Raw genomic sequence first — 27,878 nt, forward strand, 5'->3', positions numbered from 1 at the left:
GGCACCCCCAAACAATTTCTGAAATGCAAGTTAACTCATCTTAGCTTCAAGACTACTGCTACTATTAATCCTTCAGGGAGGGGGGGTAAATCGGTCAATGTTTCTCCTGCATCTTCTAAGAGATCTATAAAGATCTGCAGTTCGGTTACTTTTGTTGGAAAACATGGATGTAGTTAGCAAATGGATACAATTAAACACCTTCACGGGTCAGACATATTGCTCTCACATGAAGTCCACTGCAAAACGGAAGGGACATTAGGCCAATTTATATAGACAATGTGTTCGCACTGCACCACCATGCAGAAGACCATCAAAGCAACTGCAATTCTTTAAAGTATGAGACTTGCATTTCTTGTCTAAGGAGTGGAAATCTTAAGCTGTTTAAGCCTTAGAACACAGAAAGTTTGCTATCGCTCAGGTCCAGCCACAGGTCATTTCCATAGACTTTGGAGTTTGTAAAACCCATCCAGTGGATGGCTAGAAAACATGTAAATGTTCAAGACACTTCAAATTTCAATCTAGGGTTAACCCCAAGTGGGAACTGAGCACACTGATCGTTTCTGAAGGGCCAACCTAAATATTGAGTATAAAGGCAAGATGATCCTTCCTGCTCCTTAAACAAGGGCCAAATTTTCGTAGGACATATTCCTAGCCTCCTGAAGGCGTCGTTCTGACATCTTGGTCCCCGCTGTAAGCTTGTGGTCCAGCTTTTATCACTCAGCACATCTCTGTCCTCTGAGAGCTACCAGGTCCCCTTGAAGCAAATCAACACAGCTACCCACCCCAGCGAGGTTCTATCTGAGCCTACTTTAATAAGCTTATCCCCCAAGCCTTCGAGTGAGAAAGACTTTCTAACCGCTGAAATCCAATTTATCACAATCACATATGGATTTCAGGGGGTATTTTTTGAAACCACAGTTTTCGGGTCTCCCCATGCAAGAACCAACAGGGCTGTTTTTCTTGTACAATGGTTGGGCGATTCGGTGAACAGTAGCATTGCTTCATAACTCAAGCTGGCAAGAAAACGGCTCTCAGAATTTTTTTGCTTTTCTTGGGTCCCAACTGATGTTATGAGCAAATAGAAAAGTTGGTGACGAGAGAGCAATTAATCTCTTTTGGCGTTCCTGTCATCTGTGTGGCCTCCCAGGCTGTGATGGAGAACATCAGAAAATGAATCGCTTTACAAATATTCACTTTTGATTTACAAGATCTGAAGTCCTGTCTTTGTATTCTGTGCAGAAATATAAACTGAGAAGAATTCCCTCCCCAGGACTCCTCCCTGTTCAATGTCGCCTGATCCCTGTAACTTTTTCTTTTGGGGGAGGGAGGTGGTTTCAAGGCATTTGTTCGGACTGCATCAAAAAACCTAACCAAGCATTGCTCAGCAAACATGCCGACTCTTATACTTGCAAAGAGCCAAACTGTCCTTAATTTTTCAAATTATACTTTGACCCAGTTAACTGGAGTTATTTCTGCATTAACTCTCTGCTTCACTCGGGCTGTTGTGCCATCGAACTTGCACTGACTCTCTTACAGGTTACTTAGAAAAGTAGCTCACAGACCTGTTTTGGGGGATCTAGCCCCCACCCAAGAAAGCAAGTAAGAACACAAAATCCTGCAACTAACACTGGGAGGGGGGCGGGGGGGGCTTACAAAAGAACAAGAAACATGTCAGAACCTAAAGAAGTATATCCATTCAGGAACCTCTATGAAACAAGCATTCACAGAGTTCATTAGCAGCAAGCAAAGGGACTGAAGGTTCCTTGCCCGGCTGGAATCACAAGGTAATCTGGGCCATCGAGTGTCAGAAGCTGGGACCGTCTCAGAAGAGGTCTCCTGGGTAGAAGAGAACCAAAGAGACATTCCCAAAGGCTGGCTAAGGGATGAGCATGGCAGCCAGTTCTTCACTGCCCACAATGTCTCTTTAATCCTCCCGAGAGGCTTGACTGCCCTTGTAAACTCACATTTGCTGTCTTCTGTGGGTCAGCCCAGGGGGCAGTGATTCTCTCTGGGCCAAACAACAAGAAGATACTGGGGTCTCAGGCACGCACCTATCCACTGAGATCCTCTCCCCACTCCACCACCCAACAAGAAAAGTTCAGTTCACTGGTGGTGGGTGGCCACCGAAAAAATGGCAGTTCTAGCCCAGGGTGTCTCTAATTAGAGTCAGTGCTTTCACTGCTGCTTATGAGTGACAAACAATGCCTTACATTTGGCTTACAAAACACCTTGCTAGCCATCATTTGGTGTTATTCCCCACAACTCCACCTTCAAAACGGGCACCCTGGAGCCCTGAGAACTCAACTGCCCATTCTCATAGTGGCAGGGCCAGCCGGAGGGTCTGAAAGGCAGGCTTTCCAGGCCCTAAACTCTGGCAGTACGGTGCTGCTTCCTGAGTCCAGCATCACAAGCTCTGACCCCAGTGGTCTGGGCCGGAAAATGAGACAGATGTCCAGAGGGTAGAGAAGCCTCTTGCCTCGTCTGCCCTGTTTCATTAATTTAGCACCGATTAATCACCCGCAGGTCCAGGGCACTTCAGCAAGCGAGAAAAAAAAGCCTCTCGGGACACAAGCAGTAACTAAGGGGACTGCAGAAGCCCTTAGGTGGCTAGCCAAGTGGCCTCCCCAGGGCGCTAGAGCCTGGAGATAAGCAGGCCCAGTAGGGAGTGGCAAGTGGTGAGTTCAAATCCAAGGTCCCTAACCTGCCCCGGTCCGGCGCCTGGGCGCCCACCTCCAACCCGGTCCCTGGCAGCTGGACCCGAGAGCAGCGAGTTGGGGTGGCAGGTCCGGGGAGAGCGGGGCGCGGGGGGGGGCGTTCAGGGGTGGCTGGAGCCAACAGAAGACACCCCACCTGTGCAAAAGCTGGAAAGGAAGGTAGGGGGAGCGGACATCGGGCACTGCTCACTGACCTGGCCACTGGCCTGCTCCGTCTTCCACGCGTGCACGCGCTCCGAGCTCCCCGGGGCGCTCCTCCGAGGTCTGGGGCTCGCAGGTTGTGGCGAGAGCTAGAGTGCGCGCGAGGGGGGAGGGAGGACTCAAAAGTGGGTGGGAGGAAAAACATCACCGCCCTCACACCACGAGGGAGCAGCGGCTCGCTAAGCTCCCGGGGGCAGAGCTTAGGCGCGGGCGCGGCGGCCCGGGGCCACCTGCCCGCCCGCTGCCCGCCGCCCGCCGTCCACTCCCCACTTGGCCGGAGAGGCCAGCCGCCCGGCGCAGACGGGAAGTCCGCGGGCACGCAGCAGCCGCCAGCCCGCAGCCCGGTCTCCGCCCCGGCACAGCGGCTTTCCTCCTGCTCTGCGGGCCCCAAAGTTAAGAAATCGGGAGAAAGTGTGAGGCTCAGCCGGCGACTTTCCCATCACGCAGCGCCCCCACTGCACCCCCCTCCTCTGGCTAAAACGGCGTTGGGGTCTTAAAGGGACCGCACCTCTCCTCCAGCCCCTCCTCCCCCTCAGCGCTGGAATGCACCTAGGAGCTCCCCATCCCTCGCGCGGGCGCTGGAGACCCCGGCTACCCTCTGACCTCCCTGTCTGGAAGCCCGCAACCCTTCTCCTCCTGAGCAGGGCCCCTCTGATTGCACCTGGTCCGGTCCTGAGCTGGTGCGCAGAACGCAGGAGGAGCTGGTCTCTAAAAACTATGCCCCAGCAAGCTGCTTATCATTTCGGGGGCGTTTCCCAAATCTACACCGGGGCTAGAAGAGTGGCAAAGTGTTGGTGTCCTTACACGCGGGGGGGGTGGGCGGGGGCTTGGGTGTCTGTATGAAGGGAGAAGGGATGATTTAGAAATCTGCTTCCTCCCTGTGCCCCATGAAAAGGGCATTTACCTTTAAGGGTCTTGAAGAAAACTTGGAGTGCCCCACCACAGCCGCCACTGTTCTAGCAGTCCCTGGGATTCGGAGTTGGACCAGGAACCCAGCCTTAAAATCACAATAGCACTGCGGCTAGTGCAAAGGTGTTTATTCGATGGACAGTAGTTACAAAGAATTCTCAGAATCCTCTAAGAGCCCCAGAGTGCTGCCTTGGCAGAAAGTACCCATTTATATTTTAAGCCCGTAAATTTGGAGGAGAGCTACAGGGATTTTTTTTTTTTAACATGGAACTGGACCATATTGATATTACTAACATCTATATATCTTTATGGCTTGCAGAGTACTTTTGTATACATCATCATTACTTTTTAACCCCTTACGACCAACTTTGAACTATCTGTGGCCTCAAGTGTCAGAGTCAGTAGGGATCTTCTGGACCATGGAGCTCAACATCTTCATGTCACAGAAGAGGAAATGGATGGGGTGGAGGGAAGTGATATGTCCAAGGTCATGCAGCTAGTAGATGACAGATTTGAGATTCCATGTCAGGGTTTCCTGACTTTCAACCCACTATTCTCTGATTGTTAACCTCCAGCCTAGAGAAGAGGAAATGGATGCTCAGGGAAATTGTAGCTTGCCCCAAAATCATATATCAGGAAAGTAAAACCAGAAAAATTGTCCCTGGAAATTACCTCCTTTTTCTTTCTTCAGAAGTGTTAATATCATCCAACTAACCCCTGCATTTGCTGGAGATGTTTATTTCACTGTTAACAAAGGAAAAAGGGCCCTTTCTAAAGTGTTGCCTTCAGGGTCCAAAATGTCTAGCTCCATCCCACTGTTTGGGTAGCCATACATTGCCACATGCATTCAATTTGTGCCGTAGTATATTAGTTTGAACTTGCTGATTTGTTGCCTTATAACTGTTCTCATGCCATTTAATGTGCTGATGTTTTGTCTCATGAGACTCTGAGTTCTTCGAGGCAAGGACTGGTTGTTCAATTTCCTTTGTATCTGTGTTCCCCAACTCCCATCGTCACTGCCAACATGCCTAGAGAGTATATATTCAGGAAAATGGGTTTCAGGAACTACAAACATGGATCCTAACATGGAAAATCAGTAGACTCACTGAAATTTATAACTCGTCTGTTTGGCTACAACCACTCACTCCCTGTACTTGATGTAATATTCTGATTACAGTGTAATAAACCATCCCAAAATCTAGTGGCTTAAAAGCTTAAAACAATTTTTTATAAAAAGCTTAAAACAATTTATTGTGATCAAATGGTTCTTTTCAACTGGGCAGTTTATGCTCAGGATCTCTTCTATGCTTAGAAACTATATAAGAAAGCTGCCAGAATTTTCTGAAAGGTTCTTCATTCGTGTAAATGCTGGTGGTCCTTGTATTAGTTGGTCTTGATTTCTGAATTGCAAACTCCAATTTGAGTGAGTCAAACCTAGACTTCCTATCAGGTCTTATTTAAACTAAACCAAGGATTATTTCCATGCCTTATTTTTTCCTATTAAATGGGGTTTAGAGCACAGATCATGTCATACTCCCTTCTTAAACTTTTTTATTTGAAGATTTACAATTGTAATAATTCGGAGGGATCCCAAATACCCTTCACCCCCCTCAATGGTAACATCATGCATAGCTGTAGTACAATATCTAGACAACCCATCCACCTTATTCCAGTTTTATCAGTTTTACACCACCCATTTGCCTGTGTGTATAGTTCTATGAAATTTTATCATGTGTTGGTTCATGTGGCCACTGCCACAGTCAGAATACTAAATAATGCCAGCACCATCAAGATTCCCAGTGTTCCTCTTTTACTCCCTCCTACTTTCTCTCCCCATCTACTCACTGGCAACCTCTAAGCTGTTCTCCCATCTCTGTAATCTTGTCATTTGTGAGTATGAGAAATCTAGTTTCTCTGCATTCTTGTCAACTTTTATTGTTGCCATTATTTTTTAATTTTAGCCTTTCCAATAGGTATATAGAGACATCTCATTGTGGTTGCATTTCACATTTTCCTAATATCTAATGGTATCTCCCGTTTTTTCATTTATTTATTTGACATTTATGTATCCTCTTCAGGGAATTGTCTTTTTGTTGCATTTTGCACATTTTTTCGTTGGAATGTTCTCTCACAGTTGAATTTTGAAAGTTCTTTATATATTCTAGATACTAGTTCTTTCTTGCATACATGATGTGAAAATAATTCCCGGTCTACAGTTTCTCTTCTCATTCTCCTCCAGTGGGCTTTCATAGAACAGGTTTTAATTTCAATGAGGTTCAATTTATCAGTTTTTCTTTTTATGAAATTGTGTTTTGATGTGAAGTCTAAGAACACTTTGCACAGCCCTACATCTCAAACAAAAATATTTTTCTTCCAAAAGTGTTATCGTTTTAAGTTTTACATTTAAAAAAAAAAGTTTTTTCCTTTAATCACTACACTCAACATGGGACTCGAACTCACAACCCCCAGATCAAAAGGTGCATGCCTTTCTGCCTGAGCCAGCCAGGTGCCCCTTAAGTTTTACATTTAAATCTATGATCTTTTTTGTGTTAATTTTTACACAGGTGTGAGACTTAGATCAAGGTTCACTTTTTTGCCTATGGATATCCAATTGCTCCAGCATGATTTGTTGAAAAAATATCTTCCTGCCATTGAATTACTTTTATACCTTAGTCAAACATCAGTTCGGCATATTGGTTTGGCTTTATTTCTGGTTTCTCTATTCTGTTCCATTGATCTATGCCTCTGTGTTCCACCAACAACACATGGCCTTAATTATCGTAGTCACATAGAGGCTTTAAAATCAACTAGAGTGGTTCCTCCCACTTTTTTCTTCTTTGTGAAGACTGTTTTAGCTCTTCTGAGTCCTGTACCTTCCTGTATAATTTTAGAATAAGCTTATCTATGTCTATAAAAATGTGCTCATATTTGGATCAAAATTGCATTATATTCATAGATGAATTCGGTGAGAACTGACAACTTCCATGTGTTCCATCTTTCCAATCCATGGACACAGTATGTCTCTCCATTTCTTAGGTCTTCTTTGATTTCATCCATCATGCTTTGTAGTTTCGAGCATATAGACCCTATACATGTTTTGTTTGGTTCATACCTACCTATTTTATTTTCTTTGGAGCAATCAGAAATGTTATTGTGGTTTTTAAAAATTTCTTGATTGAAGTAGAGTTGACAGAAAATGTCACATTATTTTCAGGTGTATAATATAATGTTATTGTGTTTTGATTTTGGTTTCCAGCATTTGTTGCTAGTGTATGTTAATGCAATTGCCTGTCTCTTGTGTCACAGTACTGTGTATTGCAGAACTTGTACTCTTCTGATTTTTTTCTAGTTTTATTGAGATATAATTGACATATAACACTGTATAAGTTTAAGGTGGGCAACATGAGAATTTGATATATTTATATATATTGTGAAGTGATTATCATAATAATGTTAACACATCTGTCCACTCACATAATTACAAATTTTTATATGTGGTAAGAACATTTAAGAGCTCTCTTAGCATCTTTCAAGTATATCATATGATATTATTAACTAGAGTCACCATGATGTACAACACACCATCAGAACTTGTTCATCTTATAATTGGAAGTTTGTACCCTTTAACCAACATCTCCCCATTTCCCCCACCCCTCAGTCCCTGGCAACCACCATTCTACTCTGTGTCTGAGTTTGGCTTTTTTTTTTCTAGATTCCACATAGAATTGAGATCATACAGCATTTGTCTTTCTCTCTCTGACTTATATCACTTATCATAATGCTCTCAAGGTCCATCCGTGTTGTCACAAATGGCAAAAATGAATGTGAAAGTAGACATACTGAGAATGCTGAATACTGAACACTGTTTTGATAATACAAATTTTAGCCTTTTAAATGCTTCTTGTTCCATTTGAACTTAGAAAAGTCAAGTTATTTGATTACTTTTCCAAACAATGGTAATACCCATAAAGATTGATGAGGAGTGTATTATGGTATAGGTTTGTGTCTTTATACAGAAAATCAGACTGACCTTGAGTTTGTATTAATCGGATACTTGATTCAATATTTAAAAGGGGACAAATCACTGTATAGACATTTTAGGGCCCTGAAGCTATATTTTAATATGAACCTCTTTATTACTTGCCTATGTGCTTGTGTGTTACTAAATTTTTGTCTCTTTATTGTATTTTCTTCCTGCTTGTCATTTCTAAAAAGTACAATAATATAGAATTTGTTGTCATTGGTGTGGTTCATCTGATATTTCCAGCTTTCCTCCTTTCAGGTTCATGGTCCAAATTTATCCCTCTTTCCTATTCTGGGTTGAGTTGGTCATCTGATTTGCTTTGGCCATTGAAATCAACAAAAATGATGTGTCACTTCTGGGTAGAAACTTTAAGAACCAATCCATCCCATTCCCTTCTTACCACCGCAGGAATCCTGAATACATATATTCAAATGAGGCCTGAATTTTTGAATGAGTAAGATGAATATAGCCCACAGCAGACTCATTTTGGATATCCAAAGTGATTAGTAAATGGAATTTCATGTTGGGTACCTGGGTGGCTCAGTCGGTTAACCATCTGCCTTTGGCTCAGGTTGTGATCCGAGGGTCCTGGGATCGGGTCCTGCATCAGGCTCCCTGCTCCTCAGGGAGCCCGCTTCTCCCTCTGCCTCTGCTACTCTCTCTCATGAATAAATAAATTAAAATTTTTTTTAAAAAATGGAACTTCGTGAATTAAGTTTCTGGGATTTGAAGGTTACTTATTTTTTCAGCATAATCTGGTCAATTCGGACTGATTTCACCAATAAAAACAATTCTGTTTCCTAGAACTTTATGAAAACCACAGAAGTGAACAGAGAGAGTAGCTTATAGAATTTCAGAAACCAAGTTAATAGAAGCAGTTTTTTTTTTTTTGGTTCAGTGTATTCTTCCTAGTTAAGCTGTCATTTTCCATTTATGCTTATATCCCACAAAGAGAACCCGAGGTATTTTTTTTAATTTGTGCTTTGTACTGTATCTGACAGTGATTTGATAGAAAAGATTTTCCTTTTAAGTGATTTTAACATATTTGTGGAAATATTTTAAGAAACACATAGGTTTATCATAAAGGCCATCAAAAAGGCAAGATTTGGCTTTTAGAAAATTTTGTGGAAAATATTTATTTTAAAACCCAAGGTAAGGGGCATATGGGTGGCTCAGTCGGTTAAACATCTGCCTTCGGCTCAGGTCATGATCCCAGGGTCCTGGGATCGAGCCCCAAGTTGGGCTCTCTGCTCAGGAGGGAGCCTGCTCCTCCCTCTCCCTGTCCTTCCTCCTGCTTATGTTCTCTCTCTCTCTGTCAAATAGATAAATAAAATCTTACAAATATAAAATAAAACCCAAGGTAAGTTCATCTCAGTGTGCAGGATGATAGTAAATATCCAAAAAAATGAAAGGCGGTACATTCCTTCATCCAAAATTATAGGGTGCCCACAGTTACCATGAATGAGTCAAAAGGACAGACAATAACATACACCCACTTCTGATCGAAGATTTGTTTCATATCATTTAACTGCATTTTTGAGTAGTCTTACAAAGGTGTGTAAAACTTGTTAATCAGACATGTCATTAAAACAAACTGGAGTTATAATGTGTCCAAGTGTTATATTGTGCATAGAAAAATGCAACCCAGAGGGATAGAAACTGCCTTTCTGGAAGCTCTATTGCTATGAAACCTTAATTGCTTTCAACTGCCTTGGATGAGATAACTTACTGTAGGACCCCCCAGGTTCCCACAGTTCACTAGAACAACCAGGAACATCCCAGGATATCTGTCTTTATTCTAAAGCAGGGTAGCAGAGCTATCCACTAGTATTTTCTCAGGAGAATGAACAGAAGTGACTATTTCATTTTCTTGACCACAGCATCTAACCCTCCTTGGGGAGATGGCACAATGCACTCAATCAAGAACCAAAGCTTTAGAATCAAGGGTACCTGAATTTGAGGCCCACCAAGTCACATACCTTTTTGGAGTCTGCCTCCTTATGTGTCAAAAAGGGAGGCCAAGAACGTTGTCATGGAGATTCAGTGCCTGACACAATGCCTGACATACAGTAGGCACTCATTGTTTCCATCCTTACTCTTCCCTCCCCACCCCCATCCACTGAGTCCAAATATGAGAGTTATTCCCCATTCACTAAAGTCCTTTATTAGCTACTCAAGCTTCAGTTTGCCTGTCTTTAGAAGAGAGTGAGGATAAAAACAGGAAAAGAAAACCAATAATTAGCCCAAATTCCCACCCCATTCTAGGCAGGGAGTGAGTTGGAGAGTAGGGTGCCAACATGCCTTCCAGTGGAAGAGTTAAGAAGCTGATGCCAAAATGGAAGACACACTCGCCTCACACACACAGGTGCACGAGCACCAGGCATTGTCATAAAACGTGCCAGCAAAATATTGTCAAATGTTAGATGCACATTTGGGCCTGACATCCTCTTCTCTAGCTTCATGGCACATGGACTAGAAAACAAGACACAAGTCCAAGTGGAATCACAAAAAGCCACTTGGATGGTCTCAGATCCGAAATTCCCTTGTTCTTTCAGTTCACGAGGAACGCATGCTTGCTTTTCATTCAGTTAGGATACTGGCCACTCAGTATCAGAGCTCTAACCCACAGAATATGAGCAGGAAACAGAGGGTCCAGGGAGCTAAAATGGCAAACTGCTGACCCCCAGGTGGAGGAGAGCCAGCCGGCAGGTTTTGCCTGGATTGAAGAGGGATTTTTTTTAAATTTTTTTCAAAATCTCAATTGGTTCCAAATTACCTTTAATTTTCATCATTTGGAGATTTCACACAAAAACCTTGATTTCTGGTTCCTCTTAAAAAATTAGAACTGCTGGCAACATGGGGTTGACCTCCCTGCCCTCTAACATAGGCTGGAATTAGAGTATTGCATGCTACTCTTACCAACATAGGTGCTCACCAATTTTCACGGTCCCCACGGCTCCTATGTTCCTCTTGTTACCGGAAGGCCTGTCCTAGTCACTCAGATGACCTTTCTAGGTCCTCGAGGCACTTGGGTTTGAACCCCACTGTACACTGTACAGTGATAACTGGGTAACAACTGGCTCCCTGGGGAGGAAAAAAAATCCTGATTTGTAGCAATTTCTGATTTCTGATATGTAAATATCCCCAACATGGCCGATCTCAAACTACTGAAGGGTTGTCCTTGAGTGTGGAGTCAGTGAGAGATGTGCCTAATGGCCTCTCGCAAGCTTGGGAGTGCTGGTGCCAGAACACCACTGGCTGGGATCCACTCAGGAAAGCTTCAGTGGGTAAATGGGATGGTCAGGAACTGAAGCCAGGAGCTCTTGTTCACAGGCTAAGAGTCAGAAATCAACCAGAAAGAGTTAGATTCAACATCTGACATGGAACCCATTATTAAGTCAACACTACTTCCTTGTTCCCTACCTCTTTTTAAAAATCCCATGGGCCAGTTATGCAGGGTTTGGGCATGGGTGATCTGGGAGGGAGGTGTGGGCTGATGAAGGGTTGACGCTAGCCTGATGAGGTCAGATGACAAAATACAGGCCCTCTTGACAGGACTGCGGAGTCCTTCTTGTCAACTGAATACTGGACTCCTTTTCTCTTTAGGGGAAGGAGCTGGAGGGAGGGGACCAGGGAAAGCAGTGAGCTGCCAGTTTAGAAGCCACATTGGGAGTGAAATGAAAGTAGGCTGGGAATTACATCCCGAAAGCTCTCCTCACCCTAGAAATGCAGGGCTGCTGACCTCACGTAGATACGCAGCTGGCAAAGACCACAAGCAGGGACCTCATCCTCTCCCATTCCATACTGGAAAATGACTGAGTATGTATACAATAGGACCCTTGAAGATGAAAATTGTAAGGCATCTTAGAGACAATTTAGTCCTAATCTGATTAATTTACAAAGGGAGAAACCGAGGCCCCGGACTTGGGGAGGTGGGAGCAGGTTCGTGTGTAAGTGACTGTACTGGGTCTGGAAGCCAGGTTTTCTGCCAGCCATTCTAGGGCTTTTCCTTCTACCCCATACTGTCTCTCAAGGAGTTAATAAGGAAAAGATTCAGTCCACCAACTGCTTGTATTTGCCAAACCAGCAACATGAATAATATTTTTTGACTGAATCAACTGTCTGTTTAGGCATCATGTAGACAGAGTCGAACACTCATCTCCGGTTTTCTCTGTGTTTAGATGATTTTAAAACCTAGCAAGGAATCTGCACGTCCAGAGAGTTTTGCCAAGACAATCTGAAAATCTAAACAGCCACTCGCACATTGGCCCTATACCCGAGCATCCACACCTTTTCCCCCCTTTTCATATTGGAGACAATATGATGTTCTTAACATAAGAGGAGGAGCAGCAGAACCAGGCTTGATCCTTAAACTGAGAACTAGGACTCTCAGCTCTAATTCTGTCTCTGCCTTGGAGAGATGGTATCCCAGCCTCCCGCCTCCTATGGGCCTCAGTTTTACCATCTGTAAAATGCAAGAGCAGGACTCTCTGATCTCTCAGACTCCTTCAAATTCAAGCATTCCTTGTCAGATTGTATTCCAGGTGCCTATTCACTCGGCCTATTGGTCCCTTCCAACCTGTGTTTCTCTGGCTGCAGGGCATTCTAGAACCCAAGTGTCAGAGACATTGCTTAGACTCTGGAAGCCGGAAAGACTTGGTAGTTGGAGCAGTTAACTTACACAAACAGCCCCAAATGTCTGTTCTCATTAGGGACCCCTCCTCTCGCTGCTTTTGAATTTCCTCGGTAACCTCTCAGTCATAAAAGCTGCCTGTAATCGGGGGGAAAAAATCTCCAAGAATCATATCTTTAAAAATAAAAAGCCGAAACCCAAAGAACCTTTTACTAGATTATGGGCTCCAGTGCTTATTCCTCAAGGGACTCTTGTGAAATCAGAGACAAAACCTCAAGAACAATCAGACAAAGAGAAATGTCAAACTAAGGTTTGGGTTTATTTAATTTTATTGTTTTCAATTCCAGCATGAGTTGGGGGAGGGTTTAAAGAACACAGAGAAACCCACTCCCAGCTACAAAGTCCGTTCTCAACCATGTTTTTCTGTCACTTAGAGTTCAGCTTTCCCCAATATTAATGGAACTTTAACCAAACAAGAGTTTCTTTTATGCTTTCGGCCCCCACTCCCTGCTTGCTAAGTCCTGTGCAAACTTGCAGCAGTTTCCAAGCACACGGCTGTGAAATTAGCAGGGCTGGACTAATGCCAGTACAAACCAATTTATTGGGGTCCTGAAATTAACTAAAACCTAGAAAGCTTGATTAATTATGGCACAGCACAGCAAGGAGCATTGGCGGGGGTGGCGGGCATCAGGCCAGAGCATACACTCGGCGACTCTGTCCTGCCCCTCGATTTGCGCTACATGCAAAAAGGAGTTCCTTCTGTGGACAGGGCTGTGTCCCCTCTTACTACTTCTCCATCCATAACAAAAACTCCATATTTTTTGAGTCCAGAAGAGAAAATGGTAGTTAGCGGGTCTTAGCTACCTATGTAATCAGCCAATCCCATAATAGTAGTTCTTGGGATTAATTTCATTTAATTTAATTATCATCTTCAGACAGCCCATTTGACAAGCTTGACTTTTTTTTCCCCCTGAAACAGCACGGGCTGAATATGCCTTTGAAGAGTCACTTCAAGATCCAGTACTCCTGCAGTTTCTCTGAACGCCTCACCACGTAAGGTAAGAAGGAGAGTGACAACACAGCAAATCATCGGGGTTTAAAAAAATGTTGGTGTCCATGAAGCAAGCTTCTTTCCCTTCAGTTCCTATTGCAAACAATGCTAGATCCATCCTTCTCACAAAAAGGACGCCCCATCTCAAAAGTAGCAAGCACAACGTCTAAAGGCTCCTGTCTTGCTTGCCAGGTGAAGCCCTTGAAGGCCAAGGAAGGGGCGGCAAGGAACCTTCTCAGCCTTGGGAACAACGAACGCATTGCTGTCAACTGATCACTTGCCAGCAGATTGGGGTTTCACGCTTCTGCCCAGCTGTCTTGAAACCCTGGCGTGGGCACAGTTGTCTACCACATGGGCTTCTAGAGGGCCAACTCTGGCTGGTACCCACCCCTCACCATCCCCAAACCCCTGGTGAGGCCTGGATCTAATGCCCTACCTGAGTACACCCATGCTGACATTTCATAGTTGGCTCTGGTATAGCTGTACTGTTGTTGGAGGGTTGAAAGCCTTCTTCGTTGCTGGGTAAACTGCCGCCGTCCCACGAGTCCCCCAGAGTCTCCTGAAGCCTCCACCACTCCTGGGACCCCAGGACTCTCCAAAGGGTTAAGAGTTAGAATCACAGAAGGCTTTCAGTGCCCAGCGCTCGTGGGCCTTCTGGCATCTTCTCCAATTGGTTATTTGCCCATACTGGGCCAGAAACTGACCACTTTGGCTATCACCCGAAGTACATCACAAAATGGTATCTCTGTTGCTGGTGGTGGTGGTGGGAAGAAACTGAAGGAAAGAAAGCATCACATGATCTTCAGGAGTAAAACAATGGTGTGTTTCACTTCTAAGGGTAGCCCTGAAGCCAGGAGCGTCACCATTGCTGCCAGCTCCCCGGGTAGAGAGTGAGGAAGCTGCTGTTGCTGCATGTTTTTCTCCCTGAGCTTCCTTCAGGACGTGCTGGTTCCAAGGGACTGAGATCTGCCCGGGCTTTTGTATTCAAACCCAGATGGGGAAAGGAGGGTGACTGGACACAGAAGAGCCAAGTGAGCCTCCACACAATTCTGGCAAGTTGTATAAGTCCGGGCAGTGGGGTGAAAGACCTCAGAAATTGACTTTGGGAGACCAGGCCATGGTCCTGGTACTCTCCTTTGCTAGCTGTGTGCCCCCAGACAAGTTCCTTTACCTCTCTGGGTCTTGGCATCTTCACCGATACCATCAAAGGACTGAGGTACATGATCTCAGGGGTCCCTTCTCATTTTGGGATTCTGTGGACTTGTGATTCATTCTTAAAAACTGGGCCACTATCGGGGCACCTGGGTGGCTCTGTCAGTTAAGTGTCTTCCTGTGGCTCAGGTCATCCTCCTGGAAATCTGGGATCGAGCCCTGCTTTGGGTTCCCTGCTCAGTGGGGAGTCTGCTTCTTCCTCTTCTGCTGCCCTTCTCTCCTCTCCCTTCTCCCGTCTCTCTCTCTCACTCACTCTTTCTCTCAAATAAATAAATAATCTATTTTAAAAAATACTCAGACTGCTATTATTTATTAGGTACTCATTGCATGTTGGGCATAATACTGAGCATGCTTACACGTCTTTTATTTTAGCCTTAGGACTACCGTATGAGGCAGGCACTATTACTTTACTATTATCCCATCTTTTAAAAGTCAGGAAGCTCACACAGCTCATAACTCGAGACTCAGACCCATGTTTACCTGAATTTAAGGCCTGTGCTCTGAACCCTTCACTGTCCCATCCAGTCGTGTGTCCGTGTGTTCACGATGGTAGGCTACGTGTCTACACATGGCTTGGTATAATCACTGCTTCTCTTCCTTTTCCCCATCCCCCTTGACAGTGAATCCCTTGGCTCCCCTCTCCCCAGATTCCTAGATCACCAGATCTGTGCCCACCGTGTCTCATTCTACCCACCTCACCATCTTCATGTTGTTTCACAGGCAAATAAATAAAATAGGCAGGGGGCCAAAAGTAATGCACAGACTCCTAAAATAATAAATAGAACCACCGTTCCTCTTTAGAGGTTGCTGTAGGCGAGGAAGGCTGTCTGATTGTATTCATGACCCTAGAAACTGTTCTCAAGCAGAGACAACCAAGCCAATAATATTTAGAAAAATAACAAAAATGGACTGTATTTAGCTCTGTAGAGGAATCCTGCTGGTTATTCATGGTTAAATATTAACATCTCAGCTGTTTCTGGCCATCTGAGTGACAGGCTATAGATTTGGATAAATGAGCCTCTATGAACCCAATTTGGCTCTAAATGTTTTAGAAGAAAATAAGAGTTATCTTCACATTAACAGTTAGTGAAACCAGAGAATATTTGTTGCATCTAGTGCATTTGAAGTCCAAAGAAGCCCATAGGAAAGTTCAGTTATAGATGGTTAGAGCTGAAAAGGTAGGTGTAGACATCATGTCTTTCCCTTGCATTATAGATGAGAAACCAGAGGCCAGAGAAGGAAAAACACACTTCCAAGGTCATGCATTGAACTACTGACAAGGTCAGAGCTTGACCTAAGTTCTAGCCACCACTCTTATTTTACATAAATGAAACTGAGGCCCAGAGATTTGCCAAAATTCACACAGCCAGTTATGGCACAAAGACCAGGCTAATCTATATGCTTTGCTGCCGTATCTCATATTCCCAGGTCGCCATTGGGGTTGACTGGACACTGTATCCATGCAGGTGTTGCATATCCTAGGCCACAAGCTCAGTTGTGTAAGAAATTTTCTTAAATCTTCCACAATGCAACCTAATGTCTGTGTCAAGTCTTCCTTCAAACCCTTGGTAGACTCTCAATCTTAGGCACTTCTGTTTCTCCCAGTCATTTTGGGTCCCTCCCCTTCCTCTGGAGTTGTATCTAAGTTCTGAGGTGTTTCCAGAGTTTGCCCCAAATGGGTTTGGGGAGATGCGGGTGTGGGGTCGGTGGGTGAGATACCAAAATTTGCTCGCATGTGATGCCTTCTGCTTGGTCCTTGGCTATAGATTCAAGTGGGTCACTGTTGCATTGTCCCTTCTTCCCTGCATGGGGCTCCTCCATATCCTGCTCTCTCTTAACCTCCATGCTCCTTGAGCCCATGGATGACAGCATTGTCCTCTCCATCCCTTTGGAGCTTCAGGAAATTCACTGGAGCTTCCTGAGACTCATCTGTAGTCATTCCTTCTGATCCGACATACCTCTGGGCTGTGGGTAATTACTTCTGTGTCCTTCCCAAACTCACAAAATCAGTCTCCTCTAGAGTTCCCTAAACTAGTTGGGGAGCCTACACTTCCTCCTGCTTCCAGAACTTGTCTTAGTGAAGTGTCAGATGCAGAACCTCCACTCAGGGCTCCTCACTGTCTCCCTGACTCCCCCATTTGGAAGAAATGGATTCATCATAATCCTTGTTTCAAGATACACCCTCATCATTAGTCCACACATGATCCCCCTTTAATTTAACTAGTTGTTTATCTTTAATAATTATGATAGACACTCAAAACGACCCATTCAAAGCACAAGCTAGAAAGTTAGAAGCTTAACAATAACCTACATCTAACCATGTGTTCCACCTCCATCCTACCCCTTCCTCCCCCTTCTCCCCCTCCTGAAGTACCATTATCCTGAGTCCCATGCTTATCACTCTCTTGCTTTCTTTTTATATCATTTTATTGCATCTATATATCTTACAAAAAGTCATTTTTAAAGTCATGGTTACTTTTAATTTTATTAAAGGGGTATCACGTCTTTCAGGACTTCATTTTCTTCACCTAGTATAATATTGCTAACTTCATCAACATTGTGTATGACTCTAGATCATTCATTTTGATGGCTGTACAATATTCTACCCTGTGAAGATATCACAGTTTATTTATCCAGGCTCACACTGATGGGTACTTGAACTCTAAAAGCCAACAACTAACTCTTTTCTTTCTTCCTCCCATTACTTACCTTGTGATGTCCTTACTCTGAGGCAATGGATGCTGATTCTGAATGAATCTGCCTGAGTGGGAGAAGGGAAATGGAATAAAAGGAAATGCCTAGAAGGATATCACTCGTTGGTTAATAAATCAAGAATTACACAGATACGAACTCAAAGGTTTTCTTTTCTAATTTTAAAATTTTATTTTTGTTTTTAAAGAGAGAGAAACAGAAAGATAGCATGTTTGTAAGGGGGGGATGGGGAGGGGCAGAGGCAGAGGGAGAGAGAGAGAGAGAAGATCCTGACATGGAGCTCAGTCTCACAACTCTGAATTCATGACTTGAGCCAAAATCGAGAGTTAGACAACCAACTGAGCCACCCAGGTGCCCCTCTTAGGCTTTTAACTAGTAAAACCTTAAGCATGACACTCTTTGGTCAACAGAAGCTCTCTGAGAAGGATGGGAGGCTTGAGATGGCTCCCTGCAGCTGAGCCAGGTACAACTTGAATAGCCAAAGGAATGTTCAAAAGGAAAACCAAAGCCAGTGGCGTCATGATTCCGGACTCCAAGTTTTATTACAAAGCTCTAATCATCAAGACAGTATGGTACTGGCACAAAAACAAGCATGTAGATCCATGGAACAGAACAGGGAACCAAGAAATGGACCCTCAACTCTATGATCAAGCAATCTTCTACAAAGCAGGAAAGAATATCCAATGGAAAAAAGACAGTCTTTTCAACAAATGGTGTTGGGAAAATTGGACAGCCACATACAGAAGAATGAAATGGGATGATTTCCTTACAATATACACAAAAGTAAACTCAAAATGGACAAGAGACCTAAATATGAGACAGGAATCCATCAAAATCCTAGAAGAGAACACAGGCAGCAACCTCTCTGACCTTGCCACAACAACTTCTTGTTAGACACGTCTCCAGAGACAAGGGGAAAAAAAGCAAAAATGAACTGCTGGGACTTCATCGAGATAAAAAGCTTTTGCACAGCAAAGGAAACCATCAACAAAACCAAAAGGCAACCTACAGAATGGAGAAGATATTTGCAAATGTCTTATCAGATAAAGGGCTAGTATCCAAGATCTATAAATAATTTATCAAACTCAATATCCCAAAAAACAAAAATCCAAGTCAAGAAGAGGGCAGAAGAGATGAACAGACATTTCTCCAAAGAAGACATCCAGATGGCCAAGAGACACATGAAAAAATGCTCAACATCACTCAGCATCAGGAAAATACAAATCAAAACTACAATGAGATACCACCTCACACCTGTCAGAATGGCTAAAATTAACAACATGGGGAACAACAAATGTTGGCGAGGATGCAGAGAAAGGCTAACATTCTTACACTGTTGGTGGGAATGCAAACTGGTGCAGCTTCTCTGGAAAACAGTAAGGAGGTTCCTCAAAAAGTTAAAAATAGAACTATCCTACAACCCAGCAATTGCACTACTGGTTATTTACCCAAACCACTACTTCGAAGGGATATATGCACCCTGACATTTGTAGCAGCATTATCTACAATAGCCAAATTATGGAAATAAGCCAAGAGTCCATCGACTGAGAAGATGTGGTATATATATATATATATATATATATATACACACACACACACACATATATATGTATACATATATGTATATGAGAAAATGTGGTATATATATACATATATATGTATGAGAAGATGTGGTATATATATATATATATATACACATATATATATGATGAGAAGATGTGGTATATACCACATCATCTCAGTCAATGGACTCTCTCTCTCTCTCTACATATATATATATATAGGGACAATGGAATATATATATGTATATATACATATATATATATATATATAAAACTCAGCCATGAAAAAGGAATGAAATATTGCCATTTATATATATATGCCATATATATACTATATGGCATATATATATTGTCATATAAACTATATATATATATATACACACACACATATGTATATATAACTTAGCCATGAAAAAGTAATGAAATATTGCCATTTGCAACGACATGGATGGAGTTAGAAGCTATTATGCTAAGCAAAATAAGTCACTCAGAGAAGGCAAATACCATATGATTTCATTCTTATGTGGAATTTAAGAAATAAAACAAAAGAGAGAGAAACCAAGAAACAGACTCTTAACTCTAAAGAATAAACTGATGTGTTACCAGAGGGGAGGTGGGTGAGAAAATGGGGGAAATAGGTGATGGAAATTAAGGAGGGCACTTGTGATGAACACTGGGTGTCACATGGAAGTGTTGAATCTGTATATTTTATACCCAAAACTAATATTACACTATCTGTTAACTAACTGGAATTTAAATAAAAACTTAAAGAAAAGATGAGGAAAAAAGAGTGATAGAAATACATCCAAATATATCTGTAATTACAATAAATATAAATGCCTACAATTTCACTTTAAAAAAAAAAGAAAGAAAGAAAGAGGGACACCTGTGTGTCTCAGTCATTTGAGCAGCCGGCTCTTGATTTTGGCTCAGGTCATGATCTCAAGGTCCTGGGATTGAGCCCCCTATCAGGCTCCATGTTCAATGGGGTGTCTGCTTGAGGATTCTTTCTCTCCTTTCTCTCTCTCCCTCTGCCCCCCTTGATGTGCTCTCTCTCTCTCTCTCTCTCGCTCTCTCTCTCAAATAAATAAATAAATCTTAAAAAGAGAGAGAGAGAGAACATTTCAAGGGCCTTGTTTTGTAGGAACATTGTCTCTTCAGTAAAAATACAATATATCATTTTAGCCTCTTTTCTCTTCCTCTTTATCCTCATAGTTTTGCTCAAAAGACAGGATAAGTGGGGTGGAGAAAGTTTAAGAAAGAATGTGGTTCCTGGCTCAGCATGACCATTAGTATTCCTCTAGTCATGTTTTAGATTATCTCACCATTTCCTCAAGAACATGGGCTCTGCTCAAATTACAGCACCATTAGTGCCAATGCAATCCCAATCTAGATTTCTTAACATATTTCCCTTTCTCTGTCACAATCCTGTACCTCATGATGCTGACAAGTGCCACTTAGAGGCAGCATGCTGGAATTGAGGAATTTTATTGGAGATTCTGGGTGTGAAGGGTGTTGTTAAGAAGAAAGAAAGTGGTTTACATAGTTAACAAAATTATTTAATGATGGGGTTTGCCTTGAGAATCTTCTCCCCTTTCAATCCATAAATTTATGACTTACGAACTTTGATTTAGGGAAAAGATCAGGCGGCGTGTTGGCAGGTGGGAGAGTATGTGATACTCACTGTTTATCTTCTTGAGTCAGTGGGCAGCTTTCTACTCCTTTAACTTCCAATGTCAATACAAAGCTTGTTCTTCAGACTGATGCCATGTGCTTACAGCACCAAGAAACATTTGCTGGCAGCTAGGTAGGTGTTTCAAAGGAGAAAGCGAGGTTGAAAGTTATTTTTGGATACTGTGTTTTTTCCTTGATTCACCTCCTCCACTGCCTACCCACAAGGGAATTACATAAAGTAGAGGGGAATATAAAAATATGGTAATAATAATGGTAAACCATATGTGTGTGTGTGTATATGTATATATATACATATATATATATATATATATATCTCCAAGTGAAGGTTTATTTAGGTTACTGTACCTTGCAATTATATTCTAACACAGTTTTCATTTAGGAATAATTTCATATTTATAGAAAAGTTGCAAAAACTATACGGAGGGCTCTCATATACCTTTCTCCCAGTTACATCTCACGTTAGCATCTCACATAACTATAGCACACTTTTCAAAATGAAGGATTAACACCTGGTACATTAGTATTAATAAAACTCTGGGCTTTATTCAGATTTCACCAGTTTTTCTAACATCCTTTTTTCCATCCCAGGCTTAACCCAGAATATAACACTGTATTTAGAGAATTATCCTTTAAATGGGGAGAACCAAACAAAACAGACATTTGAGAAAAAGCCCTTAATGCCCAAAGCAAATTCCTTATTAGATTTTGCAGTTGCATTATGAGTTTTGGAGGGAATGACAAGATGGAAGGGAAGGTGGTGGAAGTTTGGGATGACAAATACATTTCAATTTAAGGAGGCTTTTAAAAGATTCCAATAATTTTGGATGTTTTTGTCAGAAGAGCTTTTTCTTTTCATGAGGCTCACCATGATGGATGGCGTCAGGAAAATGTGTAAAGCAGTGAGGGCAGAAGGAAGCACTGTGGTATCATGAAAGTTTCAGACCCTCAGTGAGAAATTTGGGTTCCAGCCTAAACACAATCATTCGTCATTTATGTGACCTGAAATTCACTAACCAGTTCTCTCCCTCTGTTTTCTTATCACTAAAATGAAAACAGAGTTTTACTTAACCTCATTCATCTCAAGGACTTGTTTGGAGGAGCAAAGGCGATAATGTCCTTTGGGGGAAGAGTGGACGAGAAGTGACTCATATGCAAGGTCCACTTACTCATAAAAATAAGGTGATTGTGTGAAAATCAGAGTCAGCTGACCTTCCATCAAGACCCATTCTCAAAGTTGAAGCTTAGTGTTCTTGGTTTTGTACAAAATGTTTCTAGCTTTCTACATGTTCTTTGTGCTTCAGTGACAAATTGATCCGGACCTACTGAGGCTCAGATGTTTCCATTTCTAAAAGCATGATATCAGATTTTTTAAAAAATGAAAAGAAAAAAGTGCAAATTCGGGCTTTGTCTACATGTCACCCAAGGAACCTAGTGAGAAGTGAAAAATTAAACCAACCAGATGTTTCAACTGTGTAATCAAGCTGAGTTCTAAGTGATTTTTTCATTGCATTGTCTAGATACCCTAGGAGCTCGGCAATTATATTCTAATTGTTATTCTAATTGATATTCTAATATCTAATTATATTCTAATATTGTTAATAATTTTGTTAACTATGTAAACCACCTTCTTTCTTCTTAACAACACCCTTCACACCCAGAATCTCCAGTAAAATTCCTCAATTCCAGCATGCTGCCTCTAAGTGGCACTTGTCAGTATCATGAGGTACAGGATTGTGACAGAAGCAATTCAGAAGCAATTTTATATCATTTTTTGCATTTGTGTACTGGTTGTATTTTAACACAGTGAATGGACACTAAGAATTCCCAGTGAAAATGAACTCCACCTACCCCTCTCCTATTCTCGACGTATATTTGATGTTATATAGATTTCAGTTTAATTTAAAAAAATCACAATTACCAAAACCCATTTGATCCTTCTCTGTACTTTCTCGGTCTTATCTCTTTTCCTGAAATGTTGAGATTTCATTCATTTTTCAGCTGCTTCAGAAGCGTAAATACAAAAGCTAACAATAAGGTGTGCCTGGGTGGCTCAGTCACTTAAGCATCTGCCTTCAGCTCAGGTCATGATCCTGGGGTCCTGGGATCAAACCCCTCGTCAGGCTCCCTGCTCAGATGGGTGCATTCTTCTCCCTTTCCTTCCCATTTGTGCTCTTTCTCGCTATCTTAGTCGCTCTCAAATAAATAAATAAAATCTTTTTTAAATTATTCTTTTACTTTGGAAGCATAAATATGAAAGCTAACTATAAGGGATGGCTGGGTGGCTCAGTGGGTTAAGTGTCTGCCTTCAGCTCAGTTCATAATCCCAGGGTGCTGGGATAGAATTCTGCATCAGGCTCATTGGGGAGCCTGCTTCTCGGTCTGCCTGCCACTTCCCCTGCTTGCTCAGTTTCCACACCCCCCCACTGACAAATAAATAAATAAATAAATAAATAAATTTTTTAAAAAAAAAAAAGCTATATGATCCTAATCACTCCCCTGCCCTACGATGCTCTCGAATGGTGCATTGGTGTCTTCGCTGTAGTTCTTAAGTGCAAAAGAAAACAATCTGTGGATGGGCTCTAGGTACATGTTAAGAAGCAGATGAACCTGGTTCAGATTCAAATTCATTCATGTATTAAATAAACATTTACGCAGCATCTAATATTTATTGGGCTTTAAAGTTCTTTAAAACCCAAACCAAAAATAATAACAAATAATAATTTAGAAAACCAAATCAATGAGTGATGGTGATTGAAATAATGATAATTGTAATAGTAATATGTGCCACACACATATCGAGCTAAGCCCGATTTATCTCATTTATTCATCATGGCAACCTCAGGAGCAGGGTGTTATTTTTTTAATCCCCATTTTATGGATGAGAAAATTAAGTCTTAAAAGGGCTAAGTAATCACTGACTCAAGGTCGTATAATGATGAAGCTAAGATTTGAATCCAGATCATTGGTAAAGTTTCTGCATTGTTCACTACTTCTCATATAAACTTCAAGCACTTGGCTTTCAATGAATCAGTCAGTATACCTAGTTCCAGTTGGGACAGATGTTCATTCAACCTGGCATTGAAGTGAACTCCTAAGACCCTAATGGTTTTGAACCTCCTTGAGTACTTAGTTTCTTCATGCTCACAAAGCCTGTGTTTTGTGTGCGATTGGGGGCAGTTTTAATTAAGAAATCAATTTATTTCATAGTTAGGAGGCTCTTCAATTTCGGTTTTTTTTAGTTGGGTCTTTTTTTAAATTTAAGTTTTTTACTTTATTGGGGCAAGAACACTTAGCATGAGACCTGTCTTCTTAACAGATTTTAAGTCTACAGTAGCAATACTGTTAACTATAGGCATGATGTTGTACTGCAGATTTCTGGAACTTTCTCATCTTGTGTTACTGAAATATTATACCTATTGATTCCTTCTCCTCTGCTTCTGTGAGTTTGACTATTTCTAATACCTTATATATGTGGACTTAGGCAAAGCCTGCTTTGACCCATTTTGCAGATAAACTGAACACTTCAAAGATGTGTCTCACTTGAGGTACCTTTGTCTCTATAGGAAACTGAACCTCAGGAAAGTTAAGTGCTTGTCCAAAGACATACAACTTGTAAATACAGACTGTCACACTCTAGCACCCAGACCTTTAACCATTTTGATAACTGCCTTGATCCAAAATTGCAATGAGATCCTAGGTTTGAGCTAGTTCATTCCGTAATAATCAAATGTTATCACTAAATAACCTAGCCTCTACTTTGGTTCATTAATCCTTTCCACAAGTATTTATTGGGCACCACCTACATGCCAAACATTGTCACAGGCTCTGCGGAACATCAGCTAACCAAAGAGAATGGAAGGGACAAAATTTGCCCTTACAGAGTACACATTTTTGTGGGGGTTGGAGAGAAAGATAAGCAAAATATAGAGTATGTTAGCTTGCAGTATAGACATGTTAGATGAAGCAGATGGAGGTAGGGAGTATATATTATGAAGGTGGAAATGGACTTTGCAATTCTGGAATAGGGTGACCTCACTGAGAAGGAGACATTGGAAAGGACCAAGGAAGTAAGCCATGTGGATATCTGGAAGAGAAGTGTTCCTAGTAGAAGGAACAACAATTTCAAAGGCCCTAAGTTGGGATGGCGCCAGGTGTGGTCAACAAACAGCATGGAGAGCAGGGTGGCTGGAGGGGATGGAATGAGGAAGAGAGTCGTAAAGAGATGGGGTTAGAGAGGGAACAGGGCCAGATCACATAGGACTATGAAGGTCACGGTTGGGATGCTGGTTTTAACTCTATGGGAGATGGTGAACAGTTGGGGGACTTTGATCAGAGTTGTGTCATCTAACTTGCATTTTAATAGGATTACTCTAGTTGCTACACTGAGAATAGACTTAAGGTACCTGGAGCAGAAGAAAGATTATCAACTAGAAGTTCTATTGTAATCACCCATATAAGATATGCTGGTGAATTGGGCCAGGGTGGCAGAGTACTGAGAAGAGGTCAGATTCTTAATAAACTTTGGAGGTAGAGTCAACATAATTTTCTGATAGATCAGATAAAAACTCCAATCTTAACAAAGGAATAGAGTTGTCATCTACTGAGATGGGAAAGATGGCAGTAGAAGCAGGTTTGGTAGAGGAAGATCAGGAGCTGAGTTTTGGACATGTTAATGTTTAAAATACCTAACAGACAGCAACGGGCGGCCGGGTGGCTCAGTCTGTTAGACATTCGACACTTGACATCAGCTCAGGTCGTGATTTCTGGATCTAGCCCCGTGCGGAGTTCTACACCTGCCATGCCACTTGCTTAAGAGTCTCTCTCTTCCTCTGCCCCTCCTGCACTTCATTCTCACGTGTGCATACTCTCCCTTTCAGTATCTCTCTCTCTCTCTCTCTCAAAAAAAAAAAAAACACTCAAATGCCTCTTTAAATATAATATTATAAATATTAAGACCTGAATGTGATCCTTTAAGGACTGGATGTACATAGAAGAAGAGGTACTAGGACTGAGCCCTGGATACTCCAACATTTAGAGTACAGGAAGATGAGGACAAATTAGCAAAGGAGACTGAGAAGGGGCTATAGAGGTAAGAGGCTGAAGAAGTGAATGTAGCATCTTAGAAGCAGAGTGAAGAAAGTATTTCAAGGAGTGAGTGATCAGCTGTGAAAACGTATGCTGATGGGTCCAATAGGTTGAAGACTTAGAACTGATCCTTGGACTACTCATGTGGATGTCACTCATGACCTTGATAAGAGCATCTTTGGAGAAGTGGTGGAAAACCAACACTTGATGAAAGTAGGTTCACGAGACAGTAGGAAGAAGGAAGTGGGGAACTTAGAGTATGGAGAATCCTTTTCAGGAGTGGAGTCGATAAGTGTTTTCAGTTTAAAGGTGGGGGTAGTAAGATGTTTTTATGTTATTGGGAAAGATCTAGTAGAGAGAAATTTCTTCATATCCCCATCCATCAGGTGTTTACTAACTTGTGACAAACATACCAACCCATGAGCAGTAGTTCTGAAGCTTTGTCACATGTTACAATTACTTGGGGGAGCTTCTCTTTTTAAAATTTCAATGCCCAGATCAATTAAATCAGAATTTCTATAGTTGGGGCTCTTCGAACTGTGCATGAGTGTGTGCATACATGTGTGTGCGTGTGAGTGTGTGTGTAAAATTATTATTATTATTATTATTATTATTGGCCAGGCCCCCTGTTTGATGATTCAAGGAGCACCAGAGAAGTCATTTGTCCCATCTAGCTTTTTTCCCACCTTTTAGATCCTTAGGGTTAAAGCCCTGTCCTGTTCATTTGCAAAGAGGGCAAAATACTACGCCATCATCATTCAATAACAACTTGGAGGAGATTTTCCAGATGTTTGTCAGTGCCATACAGGACCTGGAAGGGATGAGAAGGCACAGATCATTTTTGCTCAGGGAGAGAAATCTGCATTTCTCATTCCTTTGATTCTACATCATGATAAGAGTTGTTCTTTTTGACTCGTAAGCGTCCTTTGCTTTTCACTTGTCATTGCAAGAATACAGCATACGCTGGGGGGGCAGGTCTTCTCTCAGCTACAGTGCCTTCTCACAGTTCAGAGTTGGAGGTTGAGGTTTGAGGTCTCTGCCCTTTGCCCCTTGCCACTGGGAGCGTGGATGTACTAGTAGATAGAGTCCCACAATGTCCTCTGAGGAAGCCACATTCAAGACATAGGCACCGAGTATCACCTGAGAGGTCTAAACCAGGCGCCGTGGAAGCAAGGAAGAAGGAGCCATTCATTCCGACAGGGATTAATTCGTTCACATATTAATTCAAGAAATGTTTACTGAACACTTATTAGGTGCCAGGTACTGTTCTAGGCACTTGGAATACATCAATGAACAAAACGTGCCTTTGTAGAGCTTATTCCAATCGATGGAAGGCTGAAGATAAACAATAAACACCATTAGTGTGTTAAAGTAAATATTTCTTTTCCAATTTGCATCATCCCCCACATCTGTACTCTCTGCCAAGTGACTCTGTTATTTCTCCTACTAGAGACAGAGTATATTACTAGTTTATATGAGCCCATTAATGTTGATTTTGAGCACAAGACTTGCATTAGCCATTGGCATGTTGGTGGTGATGTGAACAGAGTTGAAATGTGCCTGTACTGTTGGCCTCACATTCTTGTGCTCCTGCCGCAGGCTTGAGAAGGATATGGCCCCAGTCACCTCCTGATCCAAAGAAGATGAGAGGCAAATGGAGGAGAACCAGATCTGAATTGCAACTTGGAGCCAACCCACAGGCCACCCAGAGATACTGGAGAAGAAATATTTGGTAATGGTAATGGAGAAGAAATACTTGTTTTTTGAAGCCTTTGAGATTTGGGATAGTCCATTAACACAGAATTATTTTGTCAGTATTTGACTTATATAGCAAATTATATATTGTATCAGCATGAGCACACACTCACATACTATATATATTTGGAAAACATACACATATGGAAAAATACAGTAAAAGTGTAAGGGAAACCAGGAGTGCTCAGGTCAAGGAGTGACATGCCATATTAAATGGAATGATCAGTGTGACATGAGCAGAGTGAGGGATGGGGAAAGTACTATACGGGCTGATGACTAGGTTGAGACCATATCATGCTGGGCCTTGCAGGCCACTGAAATGTCG

The 27,878-nt window shown here is 42.1% G+C and overlaps 1 protein-coding gene across 4 annotated transcripts in view; it reads right to left on the minus strand.

The window, feature by feature from the left end:
• Positions 1-3,293, minus strand: part of CHRDL1 (chordin like 1) — a 114,447-nt gene extending 111,154 nt beyond the window's left edge. For 2 of the 4 annotated variants that reach the window (XM_032837082.1, XM_032837079.1), the window contains exon 1: positions 2,909-3,285. In XM_032837082.1, the coding sequence (XP_032692973.1) occupies positions 2,909-3,060 (152 nt within the window). In that variant the 5' untranslated portion in view covers positions 3,061-3,285. Of the gene's footprint in view, positions 1-2,908 lie in introns of all 4 variants that reach the window. The other 2 variants (XM_032837081.1, XM_032837080.1) reach the window with 2 other exon arrangements.
• Positions 3,294-27,878: the final 24,585 nt, after the last annotated feature.

Source organism: Lontra canadensis, unplaced genomic scaffold, assembly GCF_010015895.1.
Source record: "Lontra canadensis isolate GAN:19392208 unplaced genomic scaffold, GSC_riverotter_1.0 scaffold96, whole genome shotgun sequence".
NCBI classification, from domain to species: Eukaryota; Metazoa; Chordata; class Mammalia; order Carnivora; family Mustelidae; genus Lontra; species Lontra canadensis.